Raw genomic sequence first — 17,689 nt, 5'->3', positions numbered from 1 at the left:
GGTCTACTGGGCCAAGGCCGTTTAGGGCTTTAAAGGTCAACACCAACACTTTGATTTGTGCTTGGAAACATACTGGGAGCCAATGTACCGTAGGTCTTTAAAATACTACCTGATGCAAACAGCACCTGTGAATGAAGAATTATCACTTCTACTGAAAATCAAGTACAGTTGTACCTTGGTTGACAATGCATTCCGGGAGTCCGTTCGACTCCTTGAACCTGCAGCGCCACCCGCGTCCCTTTTACAGGAGATAACACAGCTCAAACCCCATATAAGTTGCCTTTTGTAGCAGCCAAGCTTGTAATAGCAAGATACTGGAAGAATTCAGGAGTTGCTTCTTTGACAAACTGGTACGATAAAAGAACGGCAAATAGCACTCGTGGAAAACCAATAAAATCAACTCAAGGTTTGAAGAACAGACTCTTTTCCAGCTGATTGGTACAGCTTTATTATGTACACAGCTGAAAAGGAAAACAGAGGACTCACCTCACATTTGTAAAACCTTTTGGGCGCCATAAATTGTGTACTGCCTTCTATACAAATGGTTGTCTGGAATAGACGCTAATCATGTCATTTGGATGTAATTTTGGATGTGTTGCCGACACTCTTATCTTCTGGGCGAAGGTGGGGCATTTTATTTCGTGTGCACATGGTGTTGCAATGTGTTGTAAGAATCTAATAATCAATAAGTCGTTTTTAGAAGCAGGAAGCAGAACAGAGCACCTTACCCTAGTTTTGATGTTTTTTGCTCGATAGGCGTAGATCAAGGTGGTCCGAGATTCTTCAAAGGAGGTGCTGGCCGGGCTGACGTGAGCAATCATCACCGTCCTGCTGTTACCTCCCAGCGAGTCCTACATGGGTGACATTTCCATTTATAGCTGGCTAGTAATGGCTGGCCAAGCTCAGCTCTCTGAAAGCAGTGCTATTAAAGACTCTCATATATAAGCAATAATCTGCTACATTCCTGAAGTATTCCTGGTATGCCTTGTGGAGGACCTTAGGGTCCACAAATGACAACATTTTGGAGGTCCCAAGTCGCAAGGTGGTTAGATTGGTCTCAACTAGGGCCAGGGCCTTTTCAGTACTGGCCCCGACTTGGTGGAACGCTCTGTCACAACGCCCTAGTCTCTTGACTAGGGATCTGCGGGACTTTTGAGATGCCTCCGTCGCCTGGATTCATTCTGCCAGTGGCTCTCAAAGGGTGTGGCAAGAGAGGATGGCGACTGTGGTGGGGAGATTCAAGGGCAATCAAAGAAACATTTAAGTGCAGTACAGTATCCAATTTTTTTTTTGTTATTTGCAGAATACTCAAAGATATTCAATATGAAACATCGGGAAAGAGAAAATCTTCTTTGTGTTGATGAAGAGATCAGAGTTTGTTTGTCTCAAATCAGACCTAACATAAATGAGATCACACAGCATAAGCAAGCTCTCGTTGAGCCTGTACACATACTTCAGGTACCTATGTAACAGGCTTGTTTATAATTATATTTGGGGAATGATTCATGTTCTTATGCAGCTGCATTCTTTTATACTTTCTAGATGTCCCCTTACCATGTTATAAAGTAGTTGTGATCTTTGTTCTAAATCAAGCACTGCTTTTCGTTCTCCAGTGTATTCTTTACCAATAGAAAATTCTGCGTGGTGCAAGCCGATTTTTATTCAGAAAGCCTGGCCCAGAGAAAAAAGTTTGAGAATGGACTTTCTAATTCCCCCAAGCAGGAAAGCGGCAGTACCTTCAGCAAACGCGTGAGCTTGCTGTCTCGGAAATTGACGTACTGGTTCCGACTGGCCCCCTTTTCACTCAGCGCATTGATGCAGTTTCCCAAGGCGAGCAGCGACCGATTGATATGGGCCCCCTCCTTCATTCGCTGGCCCCGGTTCTGTGTCTGTGAAGGATGCAGCGGGTCAGTTGTTTTCAATGGGGAAAAGAAGGGATTTTCAGATAGCTCAGCCAGCAGAGCATGAGACTCTTAATCTCAGGCTACTGAGTTCGAGCCCCACATTGGGCAAAAGAGTTCTGCCTTTCAGGGGGGTTAGACTAGATGAGCCTCGGGGTCCCGGGTCCCTTCCAACCCTATATTTCAATGGCTTCCAAGCCAGAAGCAGAGTCATTACAGTTGGGAGGTGAACAGATTGGAGGGTGGGTGGGAGGTTGAAATAAAAAAATAAGGTCTCATATATATAATAAATGTTCATAAATGTACCAAGCAGACACGTACATAAATATATAAATCACATGTCTGAAGCAGCACGGGAAAACAGCCTGGAAACCATTTTGACTCCCAAACTGACCAAATGATTTCTCTGCAAGGTCAAGGAAAATGGAAAAGCCTCCCCATTGTCTTTTCATTCACAAATCCTGTCTGAAGGGTATGCCTGTGTATTAATAGGGTGAGCCTGTGACCTGGCTCAGGAGCTAAGTATTTATCATTACAAAAGACTGGCCAGGCTCCCTGGGGTATCCAATCAAGTAAGCATTAACAGGTAAACTGACAGACAGGAGGTAAACAATGCACTCAGATTTCTGTTGTAGACCACCCCTTTCTGTGATGTATGTATGATGTTTCTGGGGGTGGGCTTGGACTCCAGGGCTGGCAATTTAAAATGTCTATATAAGGGCGGAGACACCTGGGTTCTGGGTCCTCCTCCTTCTCCTGCGTGTGAAGGGGGCACCCTGTTGCAACAGTTTAATAAAGATCAGGCTTACTAGCTGCTTTGCTTCTCAATATTCTCTGGTTGGCCTCCGATTGATGGAGAACCTGCAAAGGGCTCTATAAGGCTCTTGTGTTCCCCATAAGGGAATAAGGGCAGGTTTTTGTTTATTACAAGGTAGAGGAGGGAATAGTCAAGGTCACCTGGGCTGCTCTTTCCGATCCGGCCAGGTCCACCATGAAAAGCTTTCCCACCCTCACTTCCTCGTTGATGTCCTTCACCCGACTCGTCTGCTTCACCAGCACTTGCAGGACTGCATGGGACCGCGAAGAGGTCTTGTTCGCTGCCGTAGGCTCCTGAGTCCGTTCCTTGTTCCCTTTCGTCAACAGCTGCATGATCTAGCAAAAGCCATATGAGTGGGGAGACGGAGGGCCAGGATCAGCCATGGATCAGGTCAGGAACTTGTACAACCATGTTTTTTGGAGTGAGCAAATTTGGAAAGAAGGGGGGGCTCGTAGTTCTTGGAGATTCCTATTCCGTCACCCACCCTGGGCTACAATTCTCAGAATTCCCTGTGGAGAGGGATTGATTGTTCAGTGTGGTGTGGTGGTTCAGAGCGGTGGACTCGTAATCTGGTGAACCGGGTTTGATTCCCCACTCCTCCACCTGCAGCTGCTGGGTGACCTTGGGCCACTCACACGTCTCTGAAGTCTCTCAGCCTCACTCACCTCACAGAGTGTTTGTTGTGGGGGAGGAAGGGAAAGGATATTGTGAGCTGCTTTGAGACTCCTTAGGGTAGTGATAAAGCAGGATATCAAGTCCAAACTCCTCTTCTTCTTCTTCAACCACTCCGAGAATTGTAGCTCTAGCATTCTTCCCTCCCCCACTGAAGGCCAGTCCAATTTACCTCCTGTGCATTAGTGGTGGAGACTTCCGTTATCCCTGCAATCTGAATGCTCCCCTTGGAGTCCTCTCTCAGCTCGAGAAATCCCGAAGACGGGTTCAGAAGGTCTCGGATGACTTCGTTATAAATCTTCGAAAAGGGAAAGGAAGGGCAACAAAGGAGAGAGATGGGTTTAGGGCAGAGAGAGTCCAGTTCCAATGGAGTCTCTCCAGTCCTGTAGCCTTGGGGGCTCACTGCACGAGGCAGCTGGGGGTCCCCACTTGCAGCCTAAGTAGGTACAGGGGTAACCTAAAATGCATCCCTGGTGTTGTTGCTGAGAAGGGCTGGAGACCATTTGTATTTTCCATCCATAAGTGATGCCACTTAGAACATAGGAAGCTTCTACTGAGTCAGACCACTGGCTCATCTAGCTCAGTACAGTGGTACCTCAGGTTAAGTACTTAATTCGTCCCGGAGGTCCGTTCTTAACCTGAAACTGTTCTTAACCTGAAGCACCACTTTAGCTAATGGGGCCTCCTGCTGCCACCGCACCACCAGAACCCGATTTCTGTTTTGATCCTGAAGCAAAGTTCTCAACCTGAAGCACTATTTCTGGGTTAGCAGAGTGTGTAACCTGAAGCATATGTAACCTGAAGCATATGTAACCCGAGGTACCACTGTACAGTCATACTTCGGGTTGAGAACGTGATCCATGTGGGAGGCACGTTCGCAACCTGCAGCATTCACAACCTGCAGTGCCACGTCTGCGCACGCGCATGATGTCATTTTGTGCTTCTGCGCATGCGCAAGTGGCGAAGCCCAGAATTAACCCATTCTGGTACTTCCAGGCTCAGCGCAGTCTGCAACCCAAAAACCCGCAACCCGCAGCGTTCGCAACCCAAGGTATGACTGTATTGTCTACACCAGGTTTCCTCAACCTCAGCTCTCCAGATCTTTTGGCCTACAACTCCCATGATCCCTAGCTAGCAGGACCAGTGGTCAGTGATGATGGGAATTGTAGTCTCAAAACATCTGGAGGGCCGAGGTTGCCTATGCCTGATCTACACTGACTGGTAGCCTTTCTCCTAGATTTCCTGCAGGAGTCTCTTGAGATGCTGGGGGTGGAACCTGGGACCTTCTGGAAGTCGGGCAGGTGAGCCACGGCCCCTCATTTGCCAGCAGGTGTCTCCACCCCCAAGTTGAACCCGAAGTCAACCTGGAGCCCCTTCTGCCTCAGATCTACCTCTGACAGCTCACAGCCCAGCCATCTCACCTCCAGGTACGACATGCAGACGGAATAATCCATGTCCCCACTGGTGGCTTCTATAGCTCTGAAGAGGTCGTTGAGGGTGCGGATATAAATGCCGGGTTCGGAATCGGTCCCCAGCATAGTGTAGGTTTTCCCAGCACCTGGTTAAAAACACAGGGGAGTTGGGGGAGGGATGTAAGAAAGTCAAACATTTTGGAAATGACTCTTATTCCCAACTTGCAAGTCTTTGATGCAGCCCACAAACTGAGAGGCTCAATCCACTCCCAATCCACTCCTCAAAATGAATCCCTAGCATTTTGTTTTTTTAAAAAATATATTTTATTAAATTTCAAGAAAAAGGAAAAAATTTAACATATACACTCCAATACCTATTGATTGATTGATTGATTGATTGGTCAACTTCCCACCTCGTCTTCCATGGTAATTTTGTTTGCTGCCCTTTTGCTGCACCCTGTCATAACAATATTACAGTACAGAGGTACCTTGGTTCTCAAACATCTTGGTACTCAAACAACTTGGAACCCAAACACTGCAAACCCGGAAGTAAGTGTTGCAGTTTGCAAACTTTTTTCGGAAGCCAAACATGCTCAGTTTTGAGTGTTACACTTCTGATTTGAGTGCCACACTCCGGCCTGAGTGTTTTTAACCACGTACCTTCTTGTTGTTCTCATTTGTGCTGCTAACAGTATATCAGGTTTGTTGCCTTTTATGAAATATCATCGTTTTTAATATTTCAAATATTCTTTCCACCTGAGCACAATTTATGATAGTCATTGTTTTCTTATTGTTTCCATTTTTCTGCATGGTCTGAGGGAACAAACTCTTCTGTGCTCTTGATCTAAATCAGCTGTTTGGTTACTTCTTAGATTTTATTTCAAGTTGAGAGGCTTTCTGTATTAATTCTCCTCTCAAACCTCCTTTAGAATCTTCCCCTATATCAGCTGGATCTCATCCAGGGTTATGACTAAATGGGGGGGGGGGGTGGAAGAATACCTTGCAATCTTTTAGCCATTGCCCAACCATGCCCACCTCTGACACCAACATCGCGTATCTCATCCTCCACTTTACCTGTGGGGCCATATGCAAAAATGGTAGTGTTGTAGCCAGAAATGACTCCTTCGACGAGATTTTTTGTTGTGGATAGGTACACTTCCTCCTAGGAACGATAAGGAGCAGCAGATCAAGCTTTCAGATCGAGCTTAATCATAGCTGTCAACTTACAGATTTGAAAATAAGTGACCAGCACCCTCGAAAATAAGGGATCAGCAGCTAAAATAAGGGATTTCCAAGCACAGTTATGTTCAACCTCTGAGCCCCTCTGAGCCAAAGGCAGAAAGCCCAGCCAGCAGCCAAACGAAGCCTCAAGTGGTGGTTCCCACAGCGCAGCAACCCGGCAAAGGGGATACAGCAAGGAAAACCACCGTCACCTCTCTGCTGGGAAGCACTGAGCAAAAGCGAGTTCCCAGGCAATGCGGCCAATTTGATCAGCACAAGGCGTGCAAGCTCCACCCCCCAGTCGTTTTTAGACTCCTTATTGGGTGAGCAACGCAGCCAAGCAACACAGTTGGAGCCTCCCTCCTCCCTGGCTGGCAGGGAGGGAGGGACAGGAGCTGCTTCCTTTGAAATCCGGGAAATTTAAGGGACATCATCAATAAGGGACAGCAGCGGGACACAGCGCTGGGATAAGGGACTTTCCCACCAAATAAGGGACGGTTGACAGCTATGAGCTTAATGCAGAAGTGGGGAATCTGTGGATCTTCAGATGATGCTGGACTCCAACTCCCATCGTTCTGTGTGCTGGGAACTGGAGTCCAGTAACACTTGAATACCAAGTGGGTTGCAATAATACTGTCAGGTGTGCGTGCAGGAGCCAGGCCCTGTGACCAGGACTGGGGCCTTCCTAAGTTTGTGAGGTGAGGCCAATTGGTAACTCACAGCTCCTGGTGGCAAGAGCTGGGAAGGGATATAAGGGCAGCATTTCCCTTCAGCTCTTTGCCACAGCAACACATTCCCTGCCTTGCTGCATTTGGTTCCTTGACTCCTTGCTCCTTGCTCCCTTGACTCATGACTCCTTGCATCCTGACCCTCGGACCCTTGGCTTCTTGACTCCCAGCTCTCTGACCCTCGGACTCTTGGCTTCCCAACTCCTGGCTTCTGGACTCCCGTTCCTGCTCCCACCCTGCCATCTTGCCCCTGGTCCCGACGTCCCCAGCCGGGACTTCAATCGCTCATGAACCGGACCATGACAAATACTTTGACACAGAACCTGCAGGCCACACACTGCCTTGTCATGCAGGTGAGGAGGAAGGCCAAAATTTGGCACCTGACCACCTTGCAGCCCTCTCACTGTCTTCCCAAAACTTTGGGAAGGAGGCTCAAGGCTCTGTAGGGTCCTAGAGGCCTCCCACCTCCTTCCCAAAGCTAGGAAAGTACAAACTAAGGTTTGGGAAGATGGGAGGAAGATTCTAGGGCCCTGCCTGAGCCCTCACACCTGCTCCCCAAAGCCCTACGAAGGGGGGCGGGGATACAAAATTATACAACCTGGCCTAACAGGGCAAGTTTCAGATCAGCACATTCATCTGTAGAACAAACCTGTAGAACGAACAGGCAAGGAAAATATGACCTCATTCGTTCCCCAAGGAGACCTCCAGGTCTCAACTCTGCTTCAGGCTTAGAATTTGGTAATGCCGTCCCCAGTGAGTTAGACAGAAGATTCAGGATGAATACAAACAGATCTTGCTAAGAGAAACTGCTCAGAGCAAATGTACAAGGGAGATGGAGGTAGAGAGATCCTTCCCCACAAATACCTCTCTGTTTTAAAATTAGAATTCAGAAAGCTATTTCTCAGAAACATAGAACTGCAGAGCCAACTTCCTGCAATGCTTCTAACACGTTTGCTTGCTTGCTTGTTTATTGTGTCATAAAATTTATACACTGCTTGGTTGGGGGGAGGGGAAAACAACCCTCAGATTCATTCACAAAAAGTTAAAACAATAACATCAAGCAAAAAAGACCAAAATATTATAAAACATACAAAATGTTTAACTAAAGCAGGTTAAAATTCACATCAGCATTTTTAATCCTTTGGCTTGTTTTTGTCTAAACAAGAATGTTTTTTATCAGGCTCCAAAAATAATGCAGTGAAGGAACCTGGCTGATATCAAGAGGCAGGGAGTTTCAAAGTGTAGCTGCTGAAGCAGCACAGATTTGTTTTAGATCAATAGACACAGTGCAGGATTACCCAGCAGGCAGACTAGGCACGTGCTCAGGACACCAGCGAAACAGGGATACACATTTATAAAAGCTTTTTTATTATTATTAAAAATAAATGGGCAATTGATATTTCAATGAAAATAATCAATGGAGTCATCTTAGGAAGGATCAGAAGTTTGTTAGATTTCCTTACACTGCTCTCCACACTCTTCCCCAACTTCTCTGTTCCCTTTCTATTACTTATACCCGCTTAAACCAGGGGGGTTTCCCACTAATGTAGATTGGATTCCTGTCATGTGTTGCACGTCATATACATGCACGTATGTTTCAGCACACATGTAAGTTTTGTGCGATTTCAAAAAATAAAATTTCATTTGACAGTTTGGCATTTTGCTTTGAATTACATATGGTAATCATTTCAGTGCTCTGGGCCTCTAAAGTTCATTATTATTATTATTATTATTATTATTATTATTATTATTATTATTTATTTATTTATACAACAAGAAAAAAAACACAAAAAACACAAATACCAAATTACACACAAATTACAAAAATAACCATAGACACATAATTTTCTTGGCAAACAATAAAACCTCTAAAGTTCTTAATTGGATTTTATACCTTGCCCTCTGTCTCCGGTGGCAAAACGCCTTTGTCCCGGCCCTGCCTATGGCATCCAGGTTGCTTAAGAGATGGGTGGGAAATCTAATTTTACCTGGGTTGCCCTGTGGCAAAACACCATGTCAAAGATGAATGCCTTCTCCCGGGACCTGTTGGCTCGCAAAACGTCATCTGGGTCTTCCATTGGATCCATCAAAACCACCATCTGTTATGGAGAAATGGATTCACACCTTGAGTTTGGGCAAGTATAGTGATGGTGCCAGTTTAGAGCCAAACCAGCTGTTAACTTCAAGCACTGAATCTGGCGCTCCCAGGATAGCACTGGATACAGGCTAAGTCTCCAGTGTAGAACCATCCCCTTTTGTTGTCATATGCCTATTAATGCTTATGAAAAGCCGTCTTCACCAATCTGATAGGAGGTGCTATCCAAAACTTATCAAGGACATCAAGTTGGTGAACACTGGCCAAAAGCAATAGCTTGCCCGAACAGTCACAGCCATTTACCACATTTCCAGTTTAAGTGCCTAATACTCGGTGGCGCTGCGGATTAAACCACAGAGCCTAGGACTTGCTGATCAGAAGGTCGGCAGTTCGAATCCCCGTGATGGGGTGAGCTCCCATTGCTCGGTCCCTGCTACTGCCAACCTAGCAGTTCGAAAGCACATCAAAGTGCAAGTAGACGGCGTTTCTGTGCGCTGCTCTGGTTCACCAGAAGCGGCTTAGTCATGCTGGCCACATGACCCGGAAGCTGTACGCCGGCTCCCTCGGCCAATAAAGCGAGATGAGCGCCGCAACCCCAGAGTCAGCCACGACTGGACCTAATGGTCAGGGGTCCCTTTACCTTTACCTTTACCCTTGGGTGGAATTAGTAGCTTGGTACTGGGTTCAAAATGTTTCCATGAAAGAAGTATGCATTGTGAACCCCAAAGAGGTAATTTTTGCATATTACTTCCCTTTAGAATGGACACCTTGTCCTAAAGAGGTAAGAAATGGTTGCAAAATCTCAAAAGCTGGAGCACTGCTTAGAAGAACTGGGGTGGAGAGCCATGACACAAATGCGCACAAAAGTTGCACATGCTAATTTATATAGCTGCACATTTAGTCAGCTTTCAGGGGGTGGAACACACAGGCTCCTTGTCAGGGCTTACTCTTAGCTATTGGGTACTGTTGAAAATAAAGTAAAAAAAAGGGTTTTTTGGGGGGAGATCAAGAGATGAAGACCTGATGTAAAAAACCCTTCAAAGAACCCTATCTCAGTGTCTTCATAATGCAATGTGTGAAGGATTAAATGCTTTAAGCAAGGGTGCTTGGAATTATAATACTACAAGCAACCCCATTCTCAGGGATTCGGTTTCCTTTGAATGAAGGTCACAGGAGACTGCAGTGCCTTTAGGATATATGGTTTTTTATATATACAACCTGAGCATAGGATGGAGAGGGGCTCACAGCATTAACACTGCAACTGATCTCGCCTCCCCATCCCATTAAGTTTCCAGGGAATTCCAGGACAGAGCAAACATGTCTTTGTCTCTCCAGCTTTTAGCCAGCTCACTCAGACAGCAACTCCAACTTGGGCTTTGGGTGATGTGGCATCCGGTCAGGTAAGAAAAGGCCCACACATTTGTCTCTGTGGCAAGCTTTTTAGACATATAAATCACAGGCCAGCCAAAACCATTCCATTTACAAAGGAACTGATTTGGTGGGTTTCCTCTTATGGATTCTGTCACACATACAAAGGACCACAGATGTGGAAGGGACACATAATATCATCCAGACTGACCCTCACTTCCCAGATTCTTAATAATTCAGTTAGGGGCCGCCTAACAACTTTCCACACACCCTTTACAAACGGCCTTGGTCCAGTATACCTGAAGGAGCATCTCCACCCCCATCGTTCTGCCCGGACACTGAGGTCCAGCACTGAGGGCCTTCTGGCGGGTCCCTCGCTGCAAGAAGTGAGGTTACAGGGAACAGGGCAGAGGGCCTTCTCAGTAGTGGCACCCGCTCTGTGGAACGCACTCCCACCAGATGTCAAGGAAATAAACAACTATCTGACTTTTAGAAAACATCTAAAAGCAGCCCTGTTTAGGGAAGTTTTAAATGTATGATGTCTTATAATGTTTTTAATATTCTTTTGTGAGCCGCTCAGAGTAGCTGGGGAAACTCAGTCAGATGGGTGGGGTTTAAATAAAATTAATAATAATAATAATAATAATAATAATAATAATAATAATAATAATTCTCAGAATTCTTTGGAGGGAGCCATGACTCTTGCCGTCTTTAAAATGCATGGCGTGAACGTGACCTTGGTCCCATGCATAGTTGAAAATAGAAGTTTGAGTTCTTAAATGGAAAGTTAAAGTTACTTTGGATTCTTCTGGGAGTAAATTTCCCCCATGCTGAAGGAAAAATATATTCCTTTCTCTCCGCTGAAAAAACATCAGGAGAAGCCACATTCAGCCTCAAGGGACTGCTTCAAGGAACCATTTGCCCCAATGCTCCAGAGAAAGTTTGGCAGCAACTTGGATAAATGCACAATTAGGGAATTGTTTGCAATAGATTAGAAACTATATGCCCTTCTGAAAAGGAAACAAATTAGAGCACAGATGCCAAGCAGCAATGAAAACATGGAAAGAAGCAAGACAGCAGCCACCAAATTATTTATTAATTTCATTTATATGCCACTTTTTCTCCAAGAGTCAAGATGGCATACTTGGTTTCCCCACTCCTCATTTAATCCCCAAAACAACCCTGAGAGGGAGATTAGGCTGTGAGGCAGCGACTAGCCCTAAGTCCTGGCTGAGTGGGGGATTTGAACTCCCACATCCTAGTCCAACACTCTAACTGGTACACCACACTGGCTCTGAATATCGGTACTGTGTTAGGATGTTGGTCTTGTCGCTAATCATTTGCACAGTTAACAGCTATGTGTATGTCTCAATGGGCACCAGTGGGTAGAAGACGTTTCTTCAATGGTTTTTGATGGCCGATCGAAAGGTCGGCGGTTCGAATCCCTGCGGCGGGGTGCGCTCCCGCTGCTCGGTCCCAGCGCCTGCCAACCTAGCAGTTCGAAAGCACCTCCGGGTGCAAGTAGATAAATAGGGACCGCTTACCAGCGGGAAGGTAAACGGCGTTTCCGTGTGCGGCTCTGGCTCGCCAGAGCAGCGATGTCACGCTGGCCACGTGACCCGGAAGTGTCTCCGGACAGCGCTGGCCCCTGGCCTCTTGAGTGAGATGGGCACACAACCCCAGAGTCTGTCAAGACTGGCCCGTACGGGCAGGGGTACCTTTACCTTTACCTTTAGCAACTAGCAGCAATGCATGCCAGCTAGTCTTAGTGCGGACTGAAATCAGTGTTCTGCACCTAGAATGTAGCCAGTGAAAGAGACAAAAGTATGAATGTTTGCATGTGTGTGCAAGGTTCAAGGGGTAGTCTGTTCATGCATTGATAGACCAATAGTGTTTGAAAGACTAAGACTGAATTTCCATTGGTTCCTCCAAAATTAATTTAACAGACATAACAGGAACACTCTGCAACAACCACTCCCTGGATTTTGGACCATCTGGGACTTAAGCTGATGCTGATTTTGCGGCAGATGATGCTGATCATTTATTGCTGATGATTCCTCTTTGATTTCAGGCTGCTTTTATTGCATTTTGTAATATTGTATTTTGCATTGTGTATTCTGAGTTGTGAGTTACCTTGTGTTGCTATCTTGGAAGAAGGGCAGGCTGGAGAAAGGGTGCAATAACTAATAAACGGAGGAACACACATACACACACCACATGATTTTACTGGAGGCATATGAATTCCTGCATAAGAAATTCTGCAACCAGAAAATTGCAATCTCGGTTTGCAAATATGCATGCATTTCTAAATGTGATGTTCTTAAAAGAGAGCGTCATGGTTAGTGTTGGACTGGGACTGTGGAGGGCCAGGTTCAAATCTCAACCCAGTTAAGAAGCTGCCTTTGTTTCCTTGGGCCAGTCACTTCTGTTTAGCTTTACCTACTTCACAGGGTAAAAAAAAAATGGAGGGGAGTGTGGCTGTGTATACTGCCCTGATCTTCTTGGATAAAGAGTGGGATACAAATTTAATAAGCAAAATATTCTTCTCAGCCCTACCTGGAGATGCCAGGGGTTGAATCTGGGGCTATTTAATAACGTAAGAGTCAGGTTGGTGGATCAGGCCAAAGACCCATCTAGTACATACAGCATTCTGTTTCCATTGGTGTTCCAAACAGGGGGCATTTCATCTCTGTTTGGAGAAGTAATGCCAAACGGGTGCTTTGCCACTGGGCTATGGTTCTTCCCATCCAACCCGCAGCTACCTGCCCATCCTCTCACCTGGTCACCTAATCTGTGAGCTATAATGTTTGCTCCTTCCTCCACCTCAGCTGCGTTGATGGGACGGATCCGGAGAGCTACCTGCAGGCAGAAACAAGAATTGGGTTTCCTGTAACACACGAACTGTCAAGTTACTCAGGCTAGCAGACTAAGTAAAAGGAAACCCGCAATTTGAGGACTGTGCATCATCACCACCACCATATTATTATTATTATTATTATTACCATCACCATCATCAACATATATTATTATTATTATTATTATTATTATTATTATTATTATTATTATTAACTAATTAAATTTATACATCACCCATCATCCAAAGATCTCAGGGCAGTTCACAAGATAAAAATACAGGATAAAAGCACAAATGAATAGTCAGAGCAAAAAAAACAAAACAACTTCCCCTCCCACAATCACATTTAAAAGGCCATGGAAGCTTAATCAGCCAAAGGCCTGGTTGAAGAAGCACGTTTAACACATATACAGTGTTAAAAGGCATTAGCCATAAATAATTCTGCACAGTCTTGTTTACTTAGAAGTGGAGTTTCTTGTTGGGAAGAAAAAGAGATCCTGCATGAAGCAAACTAGTGTATCAGGGCAAAGACCAGACTAGTAACTTTTCCCTTGACTCGTCAGCATGAAGGGGATTTTAATTGTATGGCGCAGGATTCCATTATGTGAGCCCCTTTAAAGTGAAATGTTCACAGCCCAGGCAGTATTACCACCTCTGTGAAGGTAAAATACTAAGGAAAATGGAGCAGGAAAATGAGTGTTTTTCAAAGTAAGGCGTTTTGAGCAATACAAATATCCAAGCAATAACACGATGACAAGCCACTCTTGTGCATATCTGGACTGTTTTGAGCACCACACTTTTAGGGTTGCCATACAGAATTTCCCACATGTATGGATTTAACCAGTGAAATTAGCGTCTGGAGCAAAATACGGCAACCCTACACACTTTCAGTGATATGCAGTACATTCAGTGCCAGTTTTATGGTCTGCAGCTTGCTCTTCTCTTCTTGCACAATTTCCCCCTGTACTAATTTTGTGCTGGGGTAAATATGTGTGGTTGGTGGTGCCACATTTTGGAAAGAGAAACAGTCTGGATGTAGAGAGCAACTGTCCCAACCCACCCGTGTTTGTCTGAAGTCACTAGAAATACATCACTACTACAGAGACTGGCCTTAACTTCACTTCTCTGTTTGTCTCTCCCTTATTGGATCTAATAAATCTTTGCAAAATCCAGAAGGGTGGAAGAGAACAAAATGTGAAAAGCAGTGGACATGTTCAGATCAGGGAATTGACTTTAGCTCTTGGCTGGATTGTCATCAAGTTGGGAATATGCCAGAGATTGGCCCTGGAGCTGCAAGCGCCGTTCCTACAGGGAACAGAACTATTTTCACAACAACAAGCCTTGATTAGCTGTTGCTTCATGAGAAGAGGCCTTGAGAGCTAGAATTTCTTTGAGGGCTGTTTACCCGGCTCCTTTGTGCAATACCCCAAACTGCCAGGGCATTCAGATGAAATGGCACATAACCAGGAAATCCTACTGCCTTTCAGATTTTTCTTTTTAATACTTCAGGTATGAAACAAATATTTTTGAATGATAGCAGAGTTTGATGGACTCTTTCAAGCAACCCCTCTCCCAGCAACGTAAGAAATTGCACCTTACAATGGATTTATTATTTAAATGTGTTTGCATACACCTGAATATAATAAACACCAGATCACACATGTATTAACTATCCCTGGGATATGTAAAACGGTGTGGCTGTATCTGAGCATGAGGGAAGTGCTCGTTCTCTCTGCAGAAGGATCTCTTGAATTTGGGGGTGGGACAGATCTTCCAATCCTATGAGCTCTACAAGAGCTGTTGGGTCAGTGGTAGAGAATCTTGGTATACCTGCAGATGATCCCAGGTCCAGTCCCCGGAATCACCAAGTGGGGCTAGGAATTTGCTTGAGTTCCTAGAGAGCTTCTGCCAGACAGTGTAAGTAATACTGAACAAGATGGACCAAGGCAGATTCTTACAAGACCAAAACACCTGGAAGGCTGGAGAGAGCCAGTGTGGTGTACTAGTTAAGGATGTTGGATTAGGATCTAGGAGACCAGGGTTCAAATCCCCACTTGGGCACAAAACTCACCAGGCATGACTGTGGAACAGTCACAGCCTCTCAGCCTAACCTACCTCACAGGGTTGTTGTGAAGATAAAATGGGGAGAAAGAGAACCATGTACTCCACTTTGAATTCTATGGAGGAGAAAAGATGGAATATAAATGCAACAAATAGAAGTCTGCTCTCAAACCAATCGAAGATTTATCAATTCCCTCTCTTTCACCCAAAGAATTGTACATCACTTATTTATACATTTAAAAAGCAGTGACATCACTTTGCCAACAAAGGTCTGTATAGTTAAAGCTATGATTTTCCCAGTAGTGATGTATGGAAGTGAGAGCTGGACCATAAAGAAGGCTGATCGCCAAAGAATTGATGCTTTTGAATTCTGGTGCTGGAGGAGACTCTTGAGAGTCCCATGGACTGCAAGAAGATCAAACCTCTCCATTCTGAAGGAAATCAGCCCTGAGTGCTCACTGGAAGGACAGATCCTGAAGCTGAGGCTCCAAGACTTTGGCCACCTCATGAGAAGAGAAGACTCCCTGGAAAAGACGCTGATGTTGGGAAAGATGGAGGGCACAAGAAGAAGGGGACGACAGAGGACGAGATGGTTGGACAGTGTTCTCGAAGCTACAAACATGAGTCTGACCAAACTGGGGGAGGCAGTGGAAGACAGGAGGGCCTGGCATGTTCTGGTCCATGGGGTCACGAAGAGTCGGACACAACTAAATAACAAATTACATCTGACTCAGTACAAGGAAACTTCTTAAATTCCCATTTTTTTTTCTAAAAAGAGAGATCTAAAGGGGCCAACGAGTTGCAAAAGCTGCTGTTGCTGCCAAGACTCACCACCAACTGCTCCTCTGCCCTCAAATCCTTCATGGTAGCTGAGCTGGGGGTGTTTGTAGCAGTAGCAGAACCCCTGGCAACCCTCCTCTCTGCAGGGCTGGGCGATCTGGGTGATGAGATACCCATCGCGTCAACCAAAGAGACTCACTCAGAGCAACTCACAAAGGCAGTTGCTCTGCTGGCTTGGCACAGCTTAGAGCTGCCAGGTGAAAAAGCTACCATTTCCCCACGGGTAGCAGGTGGTGACATCAATGGAGGGAGTAGAAACAGAAGGTACACACAGCTGCCGGAGAGAGAAGCAGCAGCCGGCAGAGATTGAGATTCACAATTGCATTCCACTTTCCCATTTGAATTCAGGGTGATATACGCGGCCCTATTTTTATCCTTGTCACAACCACCCTATGCAAAAAGGTTGTTACAAGAATGTGACTTCATGGAACACTATGTTTACATCAAAATGTGTCATTTCCCCCCAAATCCACTGGTGACAAATATGCTTATTCAGAAGTCTTGAGTATATAAAACTGGTGCTCAGAAAGCAAAATGGGAAACTAAGTTATTACTTCTCCCAAATCACATCGTAGGAGTAAATTGGGGCCTTGAGTTCCTGCATGTTTTTGTCAAGTTAGGCAGCTCATTTAGGAAGTGGAAATGTGTACCATTTTGGGTGGGGTGGGGGAAAGAGATGACTTTGGGTCACCTCTTATGTCATTTACAGCCTTATTTCTTCCATGGAAATCAATCTTCCATAAAGCTATTCAAAGGCTTATTAACAAACCTGCTTGGCATTGTTGCACTAGCGGATTTTTAATGTCTCTGAGTAATCCCAATTTGTAAGCAAAATGTGCTACCTTCTTTGGAGTGCAGACAAAGGAACGGCATGTTTTAATGTCACCCTGCTCCCTGAAATATATCTTGATGTAGACAAGTGCAGACACAGGAATGCTGTACTATCCATTTACCTTTCTCGAAATATGTGGATCAGTGCCAAGATTACTGCACTAACTTCAAAGCTGTTTGTGCAGCAGAAGGAATTCTATAATCATTACCTATTATAATGCCACAATGTGTTTGATATATTGGAGGTCAACCACCTTTTAGTTTCCAATGGAAGATGCTCCTTTATGGTTCAAGAGTTCCTCTTTTCCATTTACTACTACAAGGCACTGTGCTCTGACCTGCCTCTCTATACCTGGCCCAGGATGGGGCCTGACAGGCTTCACAAGAACTGCTGCTGGAATATTTTGGGAGTTTTGTCGGGAGTTTTTGCTGTTACTGATAATTTTTTGCAACTTTATTTTTATGTGGAAATTGTTCAGTTTGGTTATGTAAATTTTTGATGTGTTTTATTTATTCCTATGACTACTTTGCTATGTTTGTAACTATGTAAATCTTTTCGTATTGTAAGCCGCCTTGAGCACTGTTTTAACTGTGGAAAGGCGGCATACAAATAAAATGACGACGATGATGCTCAGATGGAGCTGATCTTAGCAGCTCTTAGGTACAGCTTTGCCTTCCTCTTCAAAGTAGGCAACAAATGGCCCCCTACATTGGTCTAATACTCAAACAGCACTTTTGTTTTTGGGTTTTTTTTAATAGACTCAAGCTGTTTGCAAATAAAACCCCCAGTGCATCTGATTTTGTTGCTGCAGAGACCATGTACCTTGAGATTATGTATCTGTAACTCACTTATTGGTGGTCGGGCATGGAGGAAGCATATGAAATCAAA

At 45.0% G+C, this 17,689-nt stretch overlaps 1 protein-coding gene and 1 long non-coding RNA gene across 3 annotated transcripts in view; one reads left to right on the top strand and one right to left on the bottom strand.

The window, feature by feature from the left end:
- The window catches only part of LOC310831120 (kinesin-like protein KIF19), a 32,563-nt gene extending 16,271 nt beyond the window's left edge, over positions 1-16,292 (bottom strand). The window contains exons 1-9 of one of the 2 annotated variants that reach the window (XM_083711365.1): positions 15,961-16,292; positions 12,993-13,073; positions 8,740-8,850; positions 5,877-5,964; positions 4,812-4,948; positions 3,563-3,688; positions 2,859-3,053; positions 1,737-1,889; positions 729-851 (exon numbers count right to left, since the gene is read on the bottom strand). In XM_083711365.1, the coding sequence (XP_083567491.1) occupies positions 729-851; positions 1,737-1,889; positions 2,859-3,053; positions 3,563-3,688; positions 4,812-4,948; positions 5,877-5,964; positions 8,740-8,850; positions 12,993-13,073; positions 15,961-16,086 (1,140 nt within the window). In that variant the 5' untranslated portion in view covers positions 16,087-16,292. The remainder of the gene's footprint in view (positions 1-728; positions 852-1,736; positions 1,890-2,858; positions 3,054-3,562; positions 3,689-4,811; positions 4,949-5,876; positions 5,965-8,739; positions 8,851-12,992; positions 13,074-15,960) is intronic. The other variant, XM_083711366.1, reaches the window with a different exon arrangement.
- Positions 1-17,689, top strand: part of LOC310831366 — a 136,652-nt gene that overhangs the window by 48,588 nt on the left and 70,375 nt on the right. The gene's annotated exons all lie outside the window — the stretch shown is intronic.

The sequence above is a fragment of the Podarcis gaigeae genome (genome assembly GCF_964106915.1).
Source record: "Podarcis gaigeae genome assembly, chromosome: 14".
Taxonomy (NCBI): domain Eukaryota; kingdom Metazoa; phylum Chordata; class Lepidosauria; order Squamata; family Lacertidae; genus Podarcis; species Podarcis gaigeae.
The sequence above is the reverse complement of the archived record's forward strand: the minus strand, read 5'-3'. Positions and strand labels throughout refer to the sequence as shown.